The following is a 20,809-nucleotide window of genomic DNA, read 5'->3' on the forward strand; positions in this document are numbered from 1 at the left end:
CCGGAAAAGTGATTAAGCAATCAATTTGCAAATACCTAGAATTATAGACGAGTCAGTTTAACTTCTGTATTCAGAGCAAATACATACGCAATCAATTTGCAAATGTCTAGAAGATAAGGTGATAAGTAACAGTCAGCATGGATTTATCAAGAACAAATTGTGTCAAATCAACTTGATATCTTCCTTTGACAGGGTAACAAGCCTTGTGGATAGGGTGAAGTTGTAGACGTGGTATATCTTGACTTTAGTAAGGATTTGATACGGTCTGGCATGACCTTCTTGTCAACAAACTAGGGAAATGCAACCTAGATGGAGCTACTACAAGGTGGGTGCATAACTGATTGGAAAACTGTTCCTAGAGAGTAGTTATCAGTGGTTCACAGTCATTCTGAAAGGGCATAACAAGTGGGGAACCGCAGGGGTTGGTTCTGGGTCCGGTTCTGTTCAGTATCTTGGATAATGGTATGGAGAATACACTTATAAAGTTTGCTCATGAGACCAAGCTGGGAGGGGTTGCAAATGCTTTGGAGGATAGGATTATAATGTGGACAAATTGGAGAAAGTCCAGAGAAGAGCAACAAAAATGATTAAAGGTCTACAAAACATGACCTATTATAGGCCAAAAGCCTAATGGGGAGAAATTGTCTCAAGTAAATTGTACTTCATTTTGCTTTGTACTCCATTTTGCTAGCTTTGAATTAGTAAGAAGAAATTTTTCTGGGTTTATTCTTTGCTGATTGTGTTCATGATTGTTCTTAGAAGGATAGAAGTGTTACGGCTGTAATTCTTGTGTTTGAAATTTATTACCATTTTGCGTGAGAGTGAAGAATGTATGGCATGCTGATGCACAGAGAAGAGACAGGAGGCACCAGTACTGGTGGGCCGGATGGTCAAGGGGGAGTGAAGGAATTGAGAGGCACCAACTTTACTATCAGAATCACCTGGATGGCAGATTGACAACCCTAAAGCAAAGGCATATGCCCCAAGGACAAGTTAAGGAATGGAGCCAGAGGGACAAGATAAGAAACAGCTGCGGATACTCCCGGTAACAACCCAAAATAATGCTAATTAGGAGCAACCTTGAATACCTCAAAATTAACAGCTCCGGTGTGACACAGCAAGGTCCATGGACTTGTATGGGAACTTATTACTATAAAAGAAGGGTGCATTGCCATGGGACTTTGGGTTTGTTCTGCATCAGCATCGGAACTTCAGATGCATCCAACAGAGACCCAGCTCCATTCCACTCCCTCGTGTGCAGTTTCAGATGGCCACTGGAACTGACCAAGAAACACTAAGGACTAGTTTCAGAGCGGTAGCCGTGTTAGTCTGTATCAGCAAAAACAACAAGGAGTCCTTGTGGCACCTTAGAGACTCACAAATTTATTTGGGCGTAAGCTTTTATGGGCTAAAACCCACTTCATCAGATGCATGGACTGAAAAATACAGTAAGTAGAATATATATTCTAGCACATGAAAAGATTGGAGTTGACTTACCAAGTGGGGGGTCAGTGCTAATGAGCCAGTTCAATTAAGGTGGAAGCGGCCTATTCTCAACAGTTGACAAGAAGGGGTGAATACCAAGGGAGGGAAAATTACTTTTATAGTGCTAACGAGGCCAATGCAATCAAGGTGGCCCATTTCCAACAATTGACAAGAAGGCATGATTAAGGGAAAATTACTTTTTGTCGTGACTCATCCACTCCCAGGACTAAGGGCTGATAACTATAAGATACAGCTGTAGAACCATTTGGTGGATGTGCTTGCATGTGTGAATGGAAGCATATGCTGATTTTAATGCTTAAATTGTACTCTCAATAAATGTGGTATATTGCTTTATCCCCTTGAAAAAGATTCCATGTGCTTCTAATAAGCATAACACTATGAAGGAAGATTGAAAAAATTGGGCTTGTTTAGTCTGGAAAAGAGAAGACAAGAGTGGACATGACAACAGTTTTCCGGTACATAAAAGATTCTTCTTAACCTCTGAGGATAGGACAAGAAGCAATGTGCTTAAATTGTAGCAAGGGAGGTTTAGGTTGGACATTAAGAAAAACTTCCAAACTGACAGGGCAGTTAAGCACTGGAATAAATTACCTGAGGAGGTTGTGGAATCTCCATCATTGGGGATTTTTAAAAACAGGTTACACAAACACTTGTCAGCGATGGTCTAGATCAGTGGTTCACAAACTTTTTTTCCACGGATCATTTGAAAATTGCTGAGGGTCTTGGCAGACCATTTAATGATCTTTCCAAATGTTGTTTGTACTGTTAGCTATCTATTGTAAAGAGCTTTGGATAAAAGTGCTATATAAAAAAACTTTAGAATAATTAAAGTTTTTTTGTTCTACAAATAAAAGTACACAACTCATATTTTAATATCAGTAGTCTTACCTTCCTAATGTAATGGATGTGCCCTCTCTCACCAGCTGTGGCAGCCCCTGAGGTGGGGCTGGGAAGGAGGGGGGGTCTCTTCTCCCTCGCCATAGCAACCACAGAGCTGAGGCTGGGAAGAAGGGCCACCTCTCCCCAGCAGCGCAACCCTGGAGCTGGGGAAAGTCGCCTTTTTCTCTGGCCACCGAAGCCCTGCACATCCTAAATTCCCCCCCACTGCCGCCTCCCACCAACCCCATAATCCCCCCAAGGCCAGCACCTCACCTTACATGTGTGTCTTCTCCAGGGTCCAGGCACCTAATTAGTGGAGCCATGCCTACGCAACTCCACTAATTCGGTGGGTGGCCCTTCATTTTCTCAAGTGTGGCCGCCCAGGCACGCACCTTAGAGGGAACTATCAGCAGACCATTTGAATGGATCTCGTGGACCAGGGACCAGTTTGAGAACATCTGGTTTAGATAATACTTAGTCCTGCCATGAGTGTAAGGGACTGGACTAGATGACCTCTCAAGGTCCCTTCCAGTCGTATGATTCTATTAATGGCAATTTGCTAAACATACCCAAAATGTTAGAAAAAAAACATGAGCAAATCAAATGACAAAAACTCGCACTCTGATATTGTTCTCATGGAAATAGAAAAGTTATGATTGGATTGCTCTTGCCTGTGAAATAAGCAAACGGTTTCTCACAACAACTATTACCAAACCAAACAAGTTCAGATTAATCGGAATGTCTACGATGTACAAAGTTTTTGCTGGTCTATATTTCGCAGCTCTTATTGCAGAGAAGAAAACATTACTTTCATCATGGTAGAGATAGGCTCATAGCAAATCTACCATTATCTCTCATAAGCTTTCTTCCCTGATGGTTGATTCTATCTGGTCGAACAATACTTTGCACTGCTAGAAGATCTTCCCGCTGAAAGATCGCAAAGCACTTTAAAAACAAAATTAGTAATATTCCTGTTAGTTAGTGAAGCATTTTACAGCTAGAAAACTGAAATATAGTAAAGTTAACTAAACTGTCCAAGGCCACAGAGATTTAGTGGCAGAACTACAAATATAGCTGAAAACATCTGATTCTTATTCATTAACCACTAGACAATATTCCATTCGTCATTCTATACAAGAAATTATTTCAGGGACAACCCTTTCAAAAATCTATATTATGACGACTGGAATTTCCAAAAGCAGGACAGTTACTATATCATTTTATGTAAAATGATGATCAAGTGTATACATACAAAAATATAAGGACTAAGGAATCTGACTTGCAGAACTTGAAATATTAACTCATTTAATTTCTGCTCAATTTGTAGATGAAAGAGCAACCAACCAAACATGACAGTGACTATTTACAGGCCAGACATCCAGTGCTACTTGCTTGCCTATTTGTAAGGACTAACTTTGGCATCTGAAGTCCCCTCCTTAGTTGCCAGGAAGAACTGCCATTTCCCTGTTACTAAGAAATAGCAGTATGTTCACCCCTTTCTGGCCAGAGGATAGCCTTCTTTGCATAACATAAAATAGGTATAAAAACAATGGCAACTAGGAAGTCATTTTAAATATAATTGTAATGGATTCTACATAAATTAGTGATTAAGTTGTGTGCAGGAGTTACAAAATAATACTATGCCAGGATTATTTTTGTAATTGTTCTGTATACAGATAGATGTTGCATCTCTCTCTCTTTCTTCAATTGTGCAGTGGAAAATTTTAACAAAAGTACTCATATAGAGTGTGAGGTTTTCTTTTTAGTCATTGACACCGGCCCAATTTAAGTGTGTTGAATACAACAAGTACATCAACATGCTAAAGTAAAAGCAAGTGAGAATATACTATGCCCTCTGGATTTGTCTACCACATATAGAACTGCTTAAAGGATGGTAGTGGTATTTCAGCAATCCAAAGAGAAGACTATTTAAGCCTTCAAAATAATCTAGTTTTCACAACCTATCTTTTCTTCATTTGTAAAATTTAATTATACACAGATATTGATTTTAATTGTAAAAATATCTAATTCCTCTTAATTATGCAAATCTATAACATTTGGTCACACATTATGCACCAACAATTAAAAGCAAAGAAAGCAAGAAATCTGATCTCAAACTGCATGCTGATTTAAACTACCATATTAAAATATGTTATGGTGTAATTATCCAGTAACTTCTTCATAATTAATGTTATTTAAATGTAGTGTTAATAAAGGGGAACTAGAGTGTCCCCTACAGATAATGGAACAGCAACTGACCTTTAACAACTCCATTTGTCAAATCTTATAACTTAGCCAACTTAAATTTCTTGACCATATTTCCTTTTTCACAGACAAATGTACAATGGTGGATCAACTGCCAGCCATGTTACATGGTGATAGGTGCTGCATCTTTTTTACAGATGTTTTGAAACACCCATCACCATGGCATCTGGATTAAGAGAATTCAGTTAGGTGAGAAAGGACTGTCGTGTCCCCAAAAGTCAGGGTCTAGGAAAAGGAGAAGACAGTCATCTTATTTTCACGAGTTTTCTTCAAACCCTCCCTCCAGAGGCTGGTCAGCTGCAAGTTTGGAATTGTTTTTCCTTTTCCTGGAGGATTTTTCAGCCTGGAAAGTTACTGATGAATTCAGTGTACTAGATCATGCCCTAAGAGTTAAAATATCATGTTCTTCCTTCATACCCATTCCCGTACCTCCTTCATCCCATTGTTTGAACTTCTGCATATGCAATATTAATTACATTAAAAGATGAAAGATCATAACATTAAAAGATTAAAAAGTTATCTTTTTGAACATTTTAGTTACTCACCTAAAGTATTTTTTTTAATCTAAGCAGCTAAAAGTGTTTCTAAAAAATATTTTTTGTCCTTAAATAAAAAATAGTGGATATAAAAGAGCAGACCTCTTAAGAAAACAAAAACAAAAGACCAGGCATTCAGAATATATTACAAATCAAGTAAACCATGAAAAATAAAAAAAGGTTCCTCAGGAAGTGTCTAGAATCTGATAAAATTATGCCTATTTTATGCAAAAGCCAGGATTGGTGTTTCTTTGAGAAGCAGCCAGCACAGAACTCCCCCTAAATTCATTGTGTTTGCACACAGCCAGGATAACCTCTGCAGCTCATTTATTTCTGTTTGCTTCTTTCCTGTTGATTTTGTATGTAAATGGACATCTATTGTATGACCTTACAATGTTTAATTTACCTAATGACAAAGAGATACCAGAGGATACAGAAGGAAAACCTATTTTTCACCTTTGCTGATGACTTTTATCTTGGTATGACATATTTTCAGTATGTGCATATCATCTCTGCATATATTTCACAACAATGTTAAGGACCAGAGTGACAATAACTTTCATTTGAGACCTCACATGATCGTCTTTGGTGAACTGTAATATACACATCAGATTTATGTGATTTCTGTAACCCATTCCCAGCTCACATTAAGAAGTCCTTGGGTCATACAAGTATCCTATAGTAAGTCAGACAGAAGAAGTTTCATCTGAACAGAAGTAAAGAACTTAAAACTCTTCTCTGCCTTCTGCCCCCCTACAACCTCCTGCATGTTATCTAGTAAATCAAGGACCCAGTTTTAATTTATAATAGTTCAGTTTTTTCCTTCTGAAGGTACAGATAGTTTTAAGATAATGAATGAATATTTCCTTTTCTTTACATTGTAGAATCTGGGATGTAGAAATTAGGGTTTCTGATATGAATGTATGTTACCATTCAAGAAGACAGAAAAAAATATTGAATAGCCCATCAATATTTGAACTAACAAACAAATCATTCCTGGAAAACAATTTTAACATCAATAGACATACTGTACCAAGAACATTGTCCTGAAGTTGTTCAAGTCGGTTAAAAATTCTTCCACCGAAACCTTTTTCAAATCAATGGCATAGTATCCCATCACATTTTGATAGAGTTTATCCATGTTCTCATGCATCCTGGTAAGTTTTTGGTAATGTTCTCTTGCATAAACTGCAAAGCTGTGTATTACTGTTAAGGCTAAAAGAGCATTCAGTGAAGCTAGTTAAAGCAAATTATCATGGTTTATCTACCTGTTTCTCTGTAGCCAACGTTAACATTCAAATAAACCTCTCAATTATCTCAGTAGATTATCCATTTATTTCAAGTACAACACAAACTACATACCTAACAGTGTTTAATGAATACTTTGGTAATAGTGAAAAAATAATATAAGAATGATCCTCAAATTTTCTTGATCATTTTTTACTTTGCTAATTGAATGAAACATTTTTTACATATAATGGGAATTGACAGGCAACCTTAATAATAGGCAGTACATAATCTGTTTGCCACATATTGTGTTACATAAAACAACATACCTCAAAGACTTCAATAGGAAGTGGGAGGTGCTTGGAGATCCTTTGAAAACAGGTCACATCTATTTGGGTGCCTAAGTATTGATTTAGGCATCCAGAGTTCAAATTTTGACCTTAATCCCTATTTATGATGGAAACTGTTTTGCAAGTATAGCAGACTTGACGTATGCACATACGTATGTGTGTGTGGACAAAGCTATATATAAGTCCTAGGGCTAGCAGGTTTGTGGAAACAGAAGCTCTTTGGATTTCTCTATAGGTAAAATGGGAGAATTTAGGTTGCATTCTTACCTGCTGCAAGGCAAGTTTGCTTATGTCGCTCTCTAGCTCCCCCTGCAGACAGTTATAATTTGCATACACTTTTGAGGAGTTCCATAAAATACATAAAACTATCATCTGAAGTTTTCCCATAATCCATACTCAAGAACTGCATCAAATGTTCTGAGAGACACAACGTAGATGAGCTAATATCTTTTATTGGATCGACTTCTGTTGGTGAAAGAGACAAGCTTTCAAGCTACACAGAACTCTTTGTCAGGTCTGGGAAAGGTACTCAGCGTGTCACAGCCAAATACAAGATGGAACAAAATGTTTAACATAAGTAGTTAAAACATATTCTAAGTGACCAGTCAAGATGAAGTGGCCTGTTAACACCTCCGCTGGCTTGCCTCTCTAATACCCTGGGACCAAAAGAGCAACAACAACACTGCAAACATCAAATGTTCCAAGTAATTTCAGGTACGTCTAATAACTCATAGGAACTATTCTTTGAGGGATATTCCAAACCCTCCCCCCCCAAAAAAACCTCTTGTCATTAGATACCAATGGCTGGGTGGTACCAGCTGGCTAGGGCTAAGGGATGTCAACATTTGGGCTCTGGTTGCAGCCAGAGCTTTAGGAACCTCCCACCTTGCAGGGTCCTAGAGCCCAGGCTCCAGCCCGAGCATGAATGTCTACACCACAATTAAACAGCCCTTAGCCTGAGCCCCGCGAGCGTGAGTCAGCTGGCATGGGCCAGCCGGAGTTTTTTAAACACAGTGTAGACATACCCTCACACTAAAATGCCATAATTAATGTTGCCTATGCAGGTTTAATTCAGGCCTCATGTGTATACACTGTGATATGGTCTTTAAAAACACAAGACCCCTGGCTCATTCAGTGCACAGGACAGATCTGCTCTGGGGATGAATCAGTGTTGTGTCATGCAGAGGGGGTCTGTTGGACCCCCTTCTCATTTGTTGTAGAAGTTGGACGGTTTTTAGTGAATGAGGCAGGTGAATGCAGGAAGAGAACTGAGAGTCTCACGGTTAGGGCAGATGAACACTGCCTTGCAGACATAAATTCTATCATTGCCTCTGCCACTAAGTTTCTGTGTGATTCTGGTCAAGTCACTTACAACAAACTTTTTATAGGCAGTCACTTATGCATGTAATTAAAGACTATATCATAATGCATACATACATAGGGCCAAATTACAGTTGCACAGACAACCTTCTTTCTGGCTTTTTCTAACTTGACTGTGCTTATCTTTGCAACCTTTTAATCCTTTTAAAATCCCCAACTTTCTGTTTTCTACTTTTTTATTATTTAGTTTATGGATGACAGCAACCTTAAGTAACATTAAACAACGTTTGTGAATTTATTTTAATATAATTTTTATATATGTGCTATTTAAATAATAAAGAACTTACACATTTGTTGACTTCAATGTATACATTAACCTTCACATTTCAACACTCATTGCCATGTTGACAGATATACTAAAAGTTATTAAACTTTATTGAAGCAAACCACATTTTTAATGCAAGTTCAGTTTTACTGCAACTTCTAGATGACACAATTTAGAAAAAAAGAAAGAAAAAAAACCAAGTAAGGATTCATATCTATAATTTCCCACTTTTTTTAAAAAAAAGATAGTTATTCAGAAAGACGTACCGCAGCATATAAATAATATACATAAAAGAGCCGTAATTTTGTATTTTATTTTCGTGTAACTCTTTCTAAGGAAAGTAAGAAACAATTACCCTTTGAAATGAAACTTCGCCACTTACACATTACAAACCCCAAAGAGCAAAGCAGGAGCTTATCAGAACCCAATCTGCTTTTGTTATAGCCCCTCCTCTGACCCTTCTTTGTAGCTCTGCAAGCTTCCCCTCTTTGTCTTGCCGGTGTTCCCCTCGGACTTACCCTGACTCGAGTGGTCAAGTTCCTCTTTACTTCTTGCTGCTCTTCATGGGGGTTCCTGGTCCACCTTTCCCCCATTAGAGTTGAGGCTGCCATGGTGGGCTGTGGTTCCTACCTGCTTGCCCGCAGCCCTGGAACCTAGGGGACACAGACACAGGCTGGGCACAACTCACCATCTGCCAAGACTAAGCAAGCTGCCTTACAAATAAAGCATGATTTGGATTTAACTCTGTGCTTTCCTGGATGCTCTGCCATGCCTGCAACGGACAGAGGAGAGGGCGAGGAGATGCTACAGTTGTGGCTCAGAGAGGATTAACCCCCGAGGGGTTAATTGACCCAGGTAGGAGAAGAAAGCCAGAAGAGAGGGAGAGCAGTACTCCCCACTATCCAAAAAATGGGGAGAAACAGCTCAAATTGAAAAGGTAAGCACATACGCAGAGAACCTGGCAGCAAGTGGAAGTAGAGAGGTTGTGGCCAGAGCATGTGGTGTGAAAACATTGATCCACTCCATGAAGCCACAAAGAGAGGAGAGCTGCCCAAGTGTTCTGAATTGTAAGACATGCTGGGCTGTAGAATAATCAAGTTCAATAAATCCAACAGCGAAGAACATGAATATGTGTAGAAGGAACGTTTCACCATGCCTTATCATGAAAAGAAAACACAGCACCTATATGTCTAAAAGCATCATTGAGCTTTCCGTCAAGATTCATGGACTTGTCTCTCCTCTTCTGGAAGGCTAACACGAAATTCCTTCCATCAGTTTAATGAATTTTGCTCCAAGGGCCTATTTATTAACACATTTTATAGCTGAAAAATTTCTATTCCAGGTTTCTGACAAACTGTGCTCTACAACAGAATTAGTTAAATTTAATGCGAATGTGGTAGTAAAACAGCACTAGGAACCATTCTGGAACAATCACAGAACTTCCTCTGAGATGTGGTGTATTGCTATGCATTTTGATATGGAGATTCTCATGGGAAACTCTGAAAAACAGTCTCTCTCTTCAGTATATCAGTAGCCAGTTTCTTTTGCATCTCATTTAAAAACAAAAAGTTCTGGGGAAAATACGTGCAATTAGGTTTACTAATTGATATTGTTTCTTTATCACTGACCAAAGAAATGTTACAAAGAACAGTGAAATAAATTATCAATAAATGTCTTTAACCCACTCATGCTACAAGATATTTAAATCATTTAATTGGATTTAACGCATTAACTAGCAGTGCCAAGAAAAAATGTTTTTTTGATATTAAAAATGAATAATATAAAAATGGAACTTATACATAGATCCAAAGAATTGATTTGAAATACTTAAGTGTTCCCATACATTTTATCACCTCAGGACAGGATGCAGAGGTAAAGTTTCTTGACACCTTAAATGACTGCCTCTTGGAGCAGCTAGTCTTCGAACCCACAAGAAGAGAGGCAATTCTTGATTTAGTCCTAAGTGGAGCTCAGGATCTGGAGGTCCAAGAGGTGAATAGAGTTGGACAGCTTGGTAATAGTGACCACAATATAATTAAATTTAACATCCCTGTGTTGGGGAAAACACCACAGCAGCCCAACATGGTAGAGTTTAATTTCAGAAAAGGGGACTACACAAAAATGAGGAAATTATTTAAACAGAAATTAAAAGGTACAATGCCAAAAGTGAAATCCCTGCAAGCTGCATGGACACTTTTAAAAGACACCATAAGAGAGGTTCAACTTAAATGTATACCCCAAATTAAAAAATATAGTAACCAAACAGAACCAGAAAAGTGCCACCGTGGCTTAAAAACAAAGTAAAAGAAGCAGTGAGAGGCAAAAAGGCATCCTTTAAAACGTGGAAGTTAAATCCTAGTGAGGAAAATAGAGCACAAACTCTGGCAAGTGAGGTGTAAAAATATAATTAGGAAGGCCAAAAAAGAATCTGAAGAATAGCTAGCCAAAGACTCAAAAAGTAATAGCAAATTTTTGTTTAAGTACATCAGAATCAGGACGCCTGCTAACCAACCAGTGGGGTCACTGGACGATCAAAATGCTAAAGGAGCACTCACGGAGAATATGGCCATATGGAGAAACTAACTTAATTCTTTGCATTGGTCTTCACAGCTGAGGATGTGAGGGAGATTCCCATACCTGAGCCATTCTTCTTAGGTGACAAATCTGAGGAACTGCCCCAGATTGAGGTGTCATTAGAGTAGGTTTTGGAACAAATTGTAAACTAAACAGTAATAAGTCACCAGGACCAGATGGTATTCACCCAAGAATTCTGAAGAAACTTAAATGTGAAATTGCAGAACTACTAATTGTGGTTTGTAATCTATTATTTAAATCTGCTTCTGTACCAAATGACTGTGGCTAATGTGACACCCATTTTAAAAAATGTCTCCAGAAGCGATCCTGGCAATTACAGGCCGGTAAGCCTGAGTTCAGTACTGGGCAAACTGCTTGAAACTATGACAGAATAGTCAGACACGCAGATGAACATAATTTGTTTGGGAAGAGTCAACATGGTTTTTGTAAAGGGAAATCATGCCTCACCAATCTACAAGAATTCTTCGCGGGAGTCAACAAGCATGTGGACAAGGGGGATCCAGTGGATATAGTGTATTTAGATTTTCAGAAAGCCTTTGACAAGAACCCTCAACAAAGGCTCTTAAGGGGTAAGAGGAAAGGTCCTCTCATGGACTGATAACTGGTTAAAAGATAGGAAACAAAGGGTAGGAATAAATGGCACTTTGTAGCTGGCGTTGCAAGGCATTTACGTGCCAGATATGCTAAACATTTGTATGCCCCTTCATGCTTCAGCCACCATTCCAGAGGACATGCTTCCATGCTGATGATGCTCGTTAAAAAAATAATGCATTAATTAAATTTGTGACTGAACTCCTTGGGGGAGGACTGTATGTCTCCTGTTCGGTTTTACCCGCATTCTGCCATATATTTCATGTTATAGCAGTCTCGGATGATGACCCAGCACATTGTTCATTTTAAGAACACTTTCACTGCAGATTTGACAAAACACAAAGAAGGCACCGATATGAGATTTCTAAAAATTGCTACACCACTGGACCCAAGGTTAAGAATCTGAAGTGCTGTCCAAAATCTGAGAGGGACGAGGTGTGGAGCATGCTTTCAGAAGTCTTAAAAGAGAAACACTCCGATGTAGAAACTACAGAACCCGAACCACCAAAAAAGAAAATCAACCTTCTGCTGGTGACTTCTGACTCAAATGATGAAAATGAACATGCGTTGGTCTACTCTTCTTTGGACTGTTATTGAGCAGAATCCGTCATCAGCATGGATGTATGTCCCCTGGAATGGTGGTTGAAGCATAAAGGGACATATGAATCTTTAGAGCATCTTGCACGTAAATATTTTGCGATACTGGCTGTAACAGTGCCATGTGAATGCCTTTTTTCACTTTCAGGTGATATTGTAAACAAGAAGCGGGCAGCATTACCTTCTACAAATTGTAACCAAACTTGTTTGTTTGAGCGATTGGCTGAAGTAGGATTGAGTGAACTTGCAGGCTCTAAAGTTTTACATTGTTTTATTTCTGAATGCAGGGTTTTATGGGACATAATTCTACATTTGTAAGTTCAACTTTCATGATAAAGAGATTGCACTACAGTACTTGTATTAGGTGAATTGAAAAATACTATTTCTTTTGTTTTTTACAGTGCAAATATTTAAAATAAAAACAAATATAAAGTGAGCACTGTACACTGTATTCTGTATTGTAATTGAAATATATTTGAAAATGTAGAAAACATCCAAAAATATTTAAATAAATGGTATTCTATTATTGTTTAACAGCGCGATTAATTGCCCAATTAATCGTGATTACTTTTTTTAAATCGCTTGACCGCCCTAGTAAAAACAGAAAATGAAACTGTAAGGTTAAATTTATCAGAGCACATAAGGCAGTTAAAAAAAAAAGACAGCAAAAGAAAGTGGTCAGACAATTTTTGTCAAAACAGAAAAAACGCAGCAGCTTTCTGCTTCTCTGAAGGTACCATCGTTTATGGGGCTTAGATCTATTGCACAATATTGGCAGAATAAGCATTTTTAAAAATACATTTGAAGGCAGCCGTAGCAGGGCATGTGTCTTTCACCCTTATGATTTTTGCATGCCACCTCTTGCTAAATTATAAGGCTAAGTCTACACTACAAAGTTAGATCAATGTAAGCTGCCTGCCTATACCTAGTTGTGTATGTGTTTACTCTTAAATGTGTCTCCCACTGATGTAAACACCCATTATGCTGACATAACACCACCACCTCTCCGAACGATATAGAACCATGGTTGATGCCACACAAGTGTAGACACTGCATTACTTCTGCCAAACCTAACAGTCTTCCAGCAGCTGTCCCACAATGCCTGTCACCGACCACGGTGGTCATATTTGTGTGCTGTGTCCGTTTGAATCTATGTACCCCTTATGAATTCTAATTGTATTTTCAAAAGCTGTGTAAAACTCTAACCTTCAGCATATATTAAAATCAACCATTTGCTGACAGGGACCATGTTATGTACCATACACCCTATTTGGAAGCAGAAAATCAAAGAGGTTGTTAACACAAAATGACTTTGCCCTGGCAATACAATGGAGATGCGAAAAATATTGGCCAAGCTGAAGGAGATGGGTTTTTCTCCCCAGGTTGTCTGCAAAAATGGGGGAGTGGAGCAGTCAAAATTTGCCAGCAGCAAAGCAGAAACAAAGATAGATAATTTTAGAAATGGCTTTTAAAATCTCAAATTCTGTGAGGTTTAGAAAACACAAAAAGACACATTTTCTGAATTAGAAGAAGCCTTCCGACTTCCAGATCTGAATAAGCTAAGAGCTTGTTACAGGGGAAGAGAGAGTAAATCTGAAGGCTGAACAGGAGGAGATTATTGTCCGGGGCCTTTAAAAGAGCGATCCAGAACTAGTCGATTCTCAGAGTGGTGCTGACACTAGAGGAAGGGTTTTTGTGTGCATGAACCTCTCCATGCCTTCCCCCCACCCCAATAGATCTGTAAGTCTCTAGGATTTCTCTAAGAATTAATGGTGTAAGTGTTTAAGAAGTTACTTTGCAAAGCCTCTGGGTTCCTAGCTGTATTGGTCACGTGTCCCTGAAGGGGCAAAAAACAAACCAGAGTATCCACGAGGGTAGTGCTCTGGGAAAGGGTGTGCTTAAGCTACTGAGGAGACTTTGGGCAGGGGAACAGGAGGATCAGCACTGGTCTTGGTGCCTACAGCAGCTGGACCACAAGAAAGAGGACCAGACTTCCAAGAGAGGACCAGACAAGGAAACTGAACCCTAGGAATGAGTATCGGAGACAAAAAACAGAGGCGGTGCCTGGACAATGCTCAGAATCTGCTGGCTCAGAAACACCCAGGATCCCGTGTCTGAATCCAAACCTGGTCCCTCACTAAGTTTCCAGGAGGGGGATCTTGACCAGGTCTGTGAAAAAACGGTTACCTAGCTTTTGTAACTGTTGTTCTTCGTGTTACTCATATCTATTTCAATTAGGTTTTTCCCCTAGCAGTACCCGTTGGGTCAGCTCAGGTGCCCCCTGGAATTGTGCCTCCAAACTCAAAGACTGACACCCCTACATCAAATAGGAAAGAGCTATCTGGGGAGGCCAAGCAATTGGAGCAATTTGATCCTCACAGAAAAGGAGCTTGGATTCACAAGCTTACAGTTGGTTGGATATGCTATTCTCAGAAGTAAATAGAAATTTCAAACAGATCACTCACTACACTGACATAATTAATTCTACAGCTTTTATCTACAAGGTAAAGTTCCATAAGGATGACACTCCTAGAATTTTGTATGATGAAATTAAAAGAATCTGTGTCTCCGCTATAGAAGATGGTTGATATGAGAACTTTTGAGCTGCTCTGTTCTGTTTCCTAAGCACAGCACTGAAAAAATTGCTTTGCCTCCATTAACTGAAAATAGGGGAAGAACCAAAATAAAATTAACTGAATTGGTAAGAAATAAAGTGGCAATAGTAGTAAACATTAAGATGCATAAATTAACAATTAAATACATATTAAAAGGAACGAGGTAATTGTTTACAGTTTAATAGTGTGGTAATTCGGTATGTGTAAAATGTTGGCACATAGCCAATAAGAGTAGCTAGAAGTTTCAGTTTAGACTTTGGCTAGTATGTTGGCAGGCAGACAAGTGTAGACGGGGCCAAAGGTCACTCCAACACTGCAAGGAGGGGTCAGTCAGGCATGCAGAGGCCAAAACTAGGTGAGGGTCACCAGACTATTATAGTAAACAGACCATAATACTAAGACTTGTTATGTAACAGCTTTAATTGACAGCTGGATTTAGCAGTTGTAATTGGACTATAAGTATGGACCAATCAGAGAGAGTCGGAGGATAGACTGGAGGATAGAGTATGCTATGTCAGGATTGGGAAACAAGCCAATTTGAAAGGGTCTAGTGGCTGGTAAAACTCAATAAAAGACAGGCAGTCAGCAGGCAAAAGTCAGTCAAGATAGGGAGCTATCAGAAGAAAGAAACCTAAAACAGTAAAGAACAGCAAAGAAGACGACCTCAAAGGAGAAGCAGCAGCCACAGCAGCTGCAGTACCACTGACAGAAAAGAAGGCGGCTTAGGGCTTGTCTACATTACCCACTGGATCGACGGGCAGTGATCGATCCAGTGGGGGTCGATTTATTGCATCTAGTCTAGTGAGGACTCGCTTACAGACAGCCCCCCAACCTGAAGAAAATACTCACCAGCGACTACACACCACACAACAAAAACACTAACCCAGGAACCAAACTCTGCAACAAATCCTGGTGCCAACTCTGTCCGCATATCTATTCAAGGGACCTAACCACATCAGCCACACCATCACGGGCTTGTTCACCTGTACATCTACCAATGTGATATATGCCATCATGTGCCAGCAATGCTCCCCCTCCATGTACATTGGCCAAACTAGACAGTCTCTACGCAAAAGAATAAATGGTCACAAATCTGACATCAGGAATTGTGACACTCAAAAACCAGTAGAACACTTCAATCTCCCTGGACACTCAATAACAGACTTAAAAGTGGCAATTCTTCAACAAAAAAACTTCAAAAACAGACTCCAGCCTGAAACTTCAGAACTGGAATTAATTTGCCAACTGGACACCATCAAATTAGGCCTGAATAAAGACTGGGAGTGGATGGTCATTACAAAAACTAATTTCCCCCTACTTTTACTCACACCTTCTTGTGAACTGTTTGAAATGGGCCACCCTCATTATCACTACAAAAGTGATTTTTCCTCCCTTGGTATTCTACTGTTAATTGAATTGTCTCGTTAGCACTGACCCCCCCCCCCCAACTTGGTAAGGCAACTCACATCTTTTCATGTACTGTGTGTAATACCTGCTACTGTATTTTCCACTCCATGCATCTCATGAAGTGGGTTTTAGCCCACAAAAGCTTATGCCCAAATAAATTTATTAGTCTCTAACGTGCCACAAGGACTCCTTGTTGTTTTTGCTGACACAGACTAACACTGCTACCACTCTGAAACCTGTACATGTTTATGGTTCAGGTACTTTTAAACTGTACCCAAGGATAGTGCAAAGGGATTTATGTTTATGCTTTGATGTTTTTGTTTAGATTAATTGTATAAGGGAAGACTGGTTATGCTAAATTAAAAAAAAATACTTTGTTGCAGAAGAATACTGCCTGGGTGTCAAACAATTATATCCAAGGTCTGTATCAATGTCCTTCCTCCCAGGGTAGCAGGTCTAAGCTCTACTGGGAAGTTTTTGCTAAAAGTGTTTCCTGCAAAACCCTGGCAATTTCTCTAGGCTGGGCCCACGTTCACATTACAAAAACAGATAAATGAGTCAACAGAAGGGAACCTCTGGTAAACCCAGGAAGGGATAATAGGTGAGCTATTGTGGGGGAACCCTGGGTCTTTATTTGGGAGTAATAGTGGTGACCCAAATGACTGTGCCTACCTCATGAAGTTGTATATTGAGAAGTTGCCCTCCTCTGTTTGGAGCAGAATAGAGCTTTTGGTGGATCCTGGGGTAACACCAATAAGACATCATAGCCACGCATCAGATCATAGGAGACCCCTTCGGTGTGGGAGGTGCTAAAATGTTAAATGATCCACAGGGTAAAGCCTACACTTGGAAATATGAAGAGAATGCTTTAGAAATAGAAGATAGAGAATTACCCTGATTAAAGAACCTTCTCTTTCCTCCACAGAGAGAGAGGAGCCAGGCAGTTACAACCTAACACCTGAAGTGGCAGGTAAAGTGGCTGAAAAAAGAAAAACTCCAGCTGAGATAAACCTTCGAATCCTGAAGCAAGAATCCTGAAGCAAGCAGATTTCAAAAACTGTACGCAGACCAAATCAGTTATTGTCTCTGATGACTCACCAAGCCACCCATCATGCGATGATGCCACTAGACCAGGATGTCCTCAGAACAAGTCTTTCTGCATTGGAATCTGTCCCCAAAATAGATGACTAATGATGAGATCCAATCCCACACCAGGACTGAGCTTGACTTTCAGCCATGGTGAAGAAGAGTCTCTTGGAAAGGGGTTGGAATCCACAACCATTCAAAATGACCAGTCACATAGCAGGCAGAATTTGATTTTGTTCTGGTGGATCAACTAGTTCTAAATACAGGGTGAGTTTTCTTAGGGGAAGTTCTCCCCCATGAATCTTTGCAGAGGCTGTATTTTAAAGTTAGGATACAAGGCACTGTGATGTGTCTAGCTCTCCTAGCTGGGGGAAGAAATGACTAATGATAGAAAGAGTGGCCAGATTAACCAGTCAGGACTACAGTCAGCAGGCAGAATGCTTCTCCCACAACACAGTATAGCCAAGTTCACCAATTATACCCAAGACAGGGTGAGTACTGTGGATATCTGTGGATGAATCTAACTTCGGGGACATAGTGTGGTCCGTCCTGTGTATGTCACCTCATGTGAGGTTGAAGTCTTGTTAATTAGGAATAATTTACTAATGAATTTCAGTCCTCTAATTAAATTGCCATAGTTATACATTGTGGGCACAGGTTTCTAAGCCTAATCCTTACAAGTTAACTACTGAGAAAAAGGCAATGCAACTGTAGATTGTCACCCAAAATCCCAACCAGCGCTGAAGGTGATTGTGAGGCCCCCAAAAGAGGCCTGGTTAAGGCATTCAGGTGTAGAAATTGGAAACAATCTGGTAGGTAGCCAAAGCTCAGAAAGCAACAGCAAAGAGATAAAGGAGTTAAAATGTGAGTCTGCAGAAATGCTGCAGTCTGTGGATACAGAAAGAGGAAGTTTTTTGTTTTGTTTTGTTTTTGTTTTTTTTAAACAGGCAGACTTTGAATCTTCACAACAGTCTTCTGTCATTTGTAAAACTCAACTATGATCTTAAATGTAGTGGGGCTTATGTGCGTGATATCTCTCTAAAAGGAAAAGGAAAGATTTTTCCGAGTACTGTGCTGGAAGGCTTATGGGTGGAAGAGGCATTTATGAATTTGACCTTTGAGAAAACTCTCGTTAGGATGGATTGGTTTAAGAGGTTAGTCAAGGTCCATAAACAAACAGTGATCGTGCTCAAGAAAAAAGTATTCTGCACAGTGCAATAAAAGAAAGGGCCTCTGAGGAATCAGGGTATATATGCATTAAATATTCAGGTTGGCAATGGGAACTTATTGCATTATAAGGTACATTGGATTACAAGGCATAGCCAGCAAGGTTTTGTCAAGAACAAATCATGCCAAACCCAATTTCCGTTTTAGACAGGATTACTGCCCTAGTGGATAGAAGGAAGCAGTAAACGTGACATTCCTTGATTTTAGTAAGGCTTTTGACTCAGTCCCACATGACATTCTCATAAGCAAACTAGGAAAATGTGGTCTAGATGATATTACTATAAGGTGGGTGCACAACTGATTGAAAGACCGTATTCAAAGTGTAGTTTTCAATGGTTCATTGTCAAAGTGGGATGACAAATCTAATGGGGTCCAACAGGCAGCAATCTAGTGTCAAATACTATTCAATATTTTCATTAATAATGACTTGGCCAATGGAGTGGAGAGTATGCTTATAAAATTTGCAGATGTCACCAAACTGGGAGACGTTGCAAGCGCTTTAGAGGACAAGATTAGATTCATCATGACCTTGACAAATTGGAGAATGGGTTTGAGTTCAACAAGATGAAATTCAATAAAGACAAATGCAAAGTACTACACTAATGCAGGAAAAAAAATCAAATGCACCATTACAAAATGTGGAAAGGGTAGGTGGTAGTACTGCTGCTAAGGATCTGGGGATAATGGAGGATCACACATTGAATGAGTCAACAATGTGATGCGGCTGTGAAAAAGGCTGATATCATTCTGGGGTATATTAACAGGAGTGTCCTATGTAAGACACAGGAGGCAATTGTCCTGCTCTTCTTGGTACTGGTGAGGCCTCAGCTGGAATACTGTGCCCAATTCTTTAGGAAAGACGTGGATAAATTGGAGAGAGTTGACAGAAGAGCAACAAAAATGACAAAAAGTTTAGAAAACCTGATCTATGAGGAAAGGTTAAAAAACTGGGTATGATTAGTCTTGAGAAAGAAAACTGAGGAGGGGGGCTTTATAACAGTCTTCAAATGTTATAAGTGCTGTTATAAAGCAGACAGTGATCAATCATTTTCCATGTCCACTGAAGGTAGGACAAGAAGTAAATTGACTTTATCTACAGCAAAGGAGATTTAGGTTAGATATTAAGAAAACCTTTCTAACCATAAGGGTAGTTAAGCACTGAAATAGGCTACTATGGGAGGTTGTGGAATCCCCATCATTGGAGATTTTTAACAAGTGGTTGGACAAACACCTGTCCAGGATAGTCTGGGTTTACTTAATCCTGCCTCAGCACAGGTGGCTAGATTTGTTGACTGTTTAAGGTCCCTTCGAACCCTACATTTCTATGATTATGTACAGGTAGTGAAAGATCAGGAACCAGCTGTGCACATAGGAGTATAAGGAGGTTATGCGGATTTGATTCATGGTGTTTTGTGGTCACAAAATATGCATGGCTCATACCCCCCTTTCTAGTGACCCTAGACAAATGTGCTCAGAAAAGAGTATTCCATAAATTTGTCAGGTAATCTCTGAAATGGATCCTCTAAATCTCTGCTGGGAGCCGTGGTGGGGGACTATGTGCCCTGTCATTAGGAAAGGGCAGAATTTTCAAGGTAAACAAGCCTTTTTCAACTCCTGCAGAGAATTTGTAGCCACTGGATTTAGATCTTGTGGAAAGAACTGTGTTTCCTCCTAGTGACTAATCCCATGCAGAGTGCAGTCAGGTTTCCTTCTCAAAGTGAAGTTTGTTATTTGGTTGTTGAAAGATTCTATTGCTTTGAGCTTAGGATTCCTATAATTGGAGCAATGTCAGAGGAAATACAACAAGAAAGTAGCCATGGCAAACTGATTCAGACTTCCCCACAGTGATGATTACCTTGGAGCCAATCTGGGAAAATCACTGTTACAAGGCGATCTGGAGTGAGTTGGTTGAGGACCAGCTGGTTCTCTCAGGAAAACAGATAGATCCTGAGGAAACTGCTCTTTCTCCCCCTGAAATTCTTGAAAGCCAAGTAGAATTTAAAGAATCTGAGCTCCTCCCTGGATCTGAGGAACAGATAAAGCAACAGATCCAGTTAATAGATGCCACAAATAGGATAAAAAATCCTGCTATATAATCTAAATCCAGCCTCTCGTAAAAATAAATTTAAGATTGTTGACACTTTCAAACAACATGCATTTCTACGGATAACACACTTTAAACATTGCTAGAAAGCAAGGACGTTCATGAACAGCAGGTGTAACCTGAAGATATTACTTCAAGCACCCAATGGTCCGAGGTCAGTTGAGACTAGGCCAACAGGA

General features: G+C 39.6%; 1 protein-coding gene across 1 annotated transcript in view; it reads right to left on the reverse strand.

Annotated features, from left to right (window-relative positions):
- DIAPH3 (diaphanous related formin 3) overlaps nt 1-20,809 on the reverse strand; it is a 531,747-nt gene that overhangs the window by 144,363 nt on the left and 366,575 nt on the right. The window contains exon 24 of the mRNA XM_077806852.1: nt 6,220-6,384. Within this exon, the coding sequence (XP_077662978.1) occupies nt 6,220-6,384 (165 nt within the window). The remainder of the gene's footprint in view (nt 1-6,219; nt 6,385-20,809) is intronic.

This window comes from Eretmochelys imbricata, chromosome 1 (genome assembly GCF_965152235.1).
Source record: "Eretmochelys imbricata isolate rEreImb1 chromosome 1, rEreImb1.hap1, whole genome shotgun sequence".
Taxonomy (NCBI): domain Eukaryota; kingdom Metazoa; phylum Chordata; order Testudines; family Cheloniidae; genus Eretmochelys; species Eretmochelys imbricata.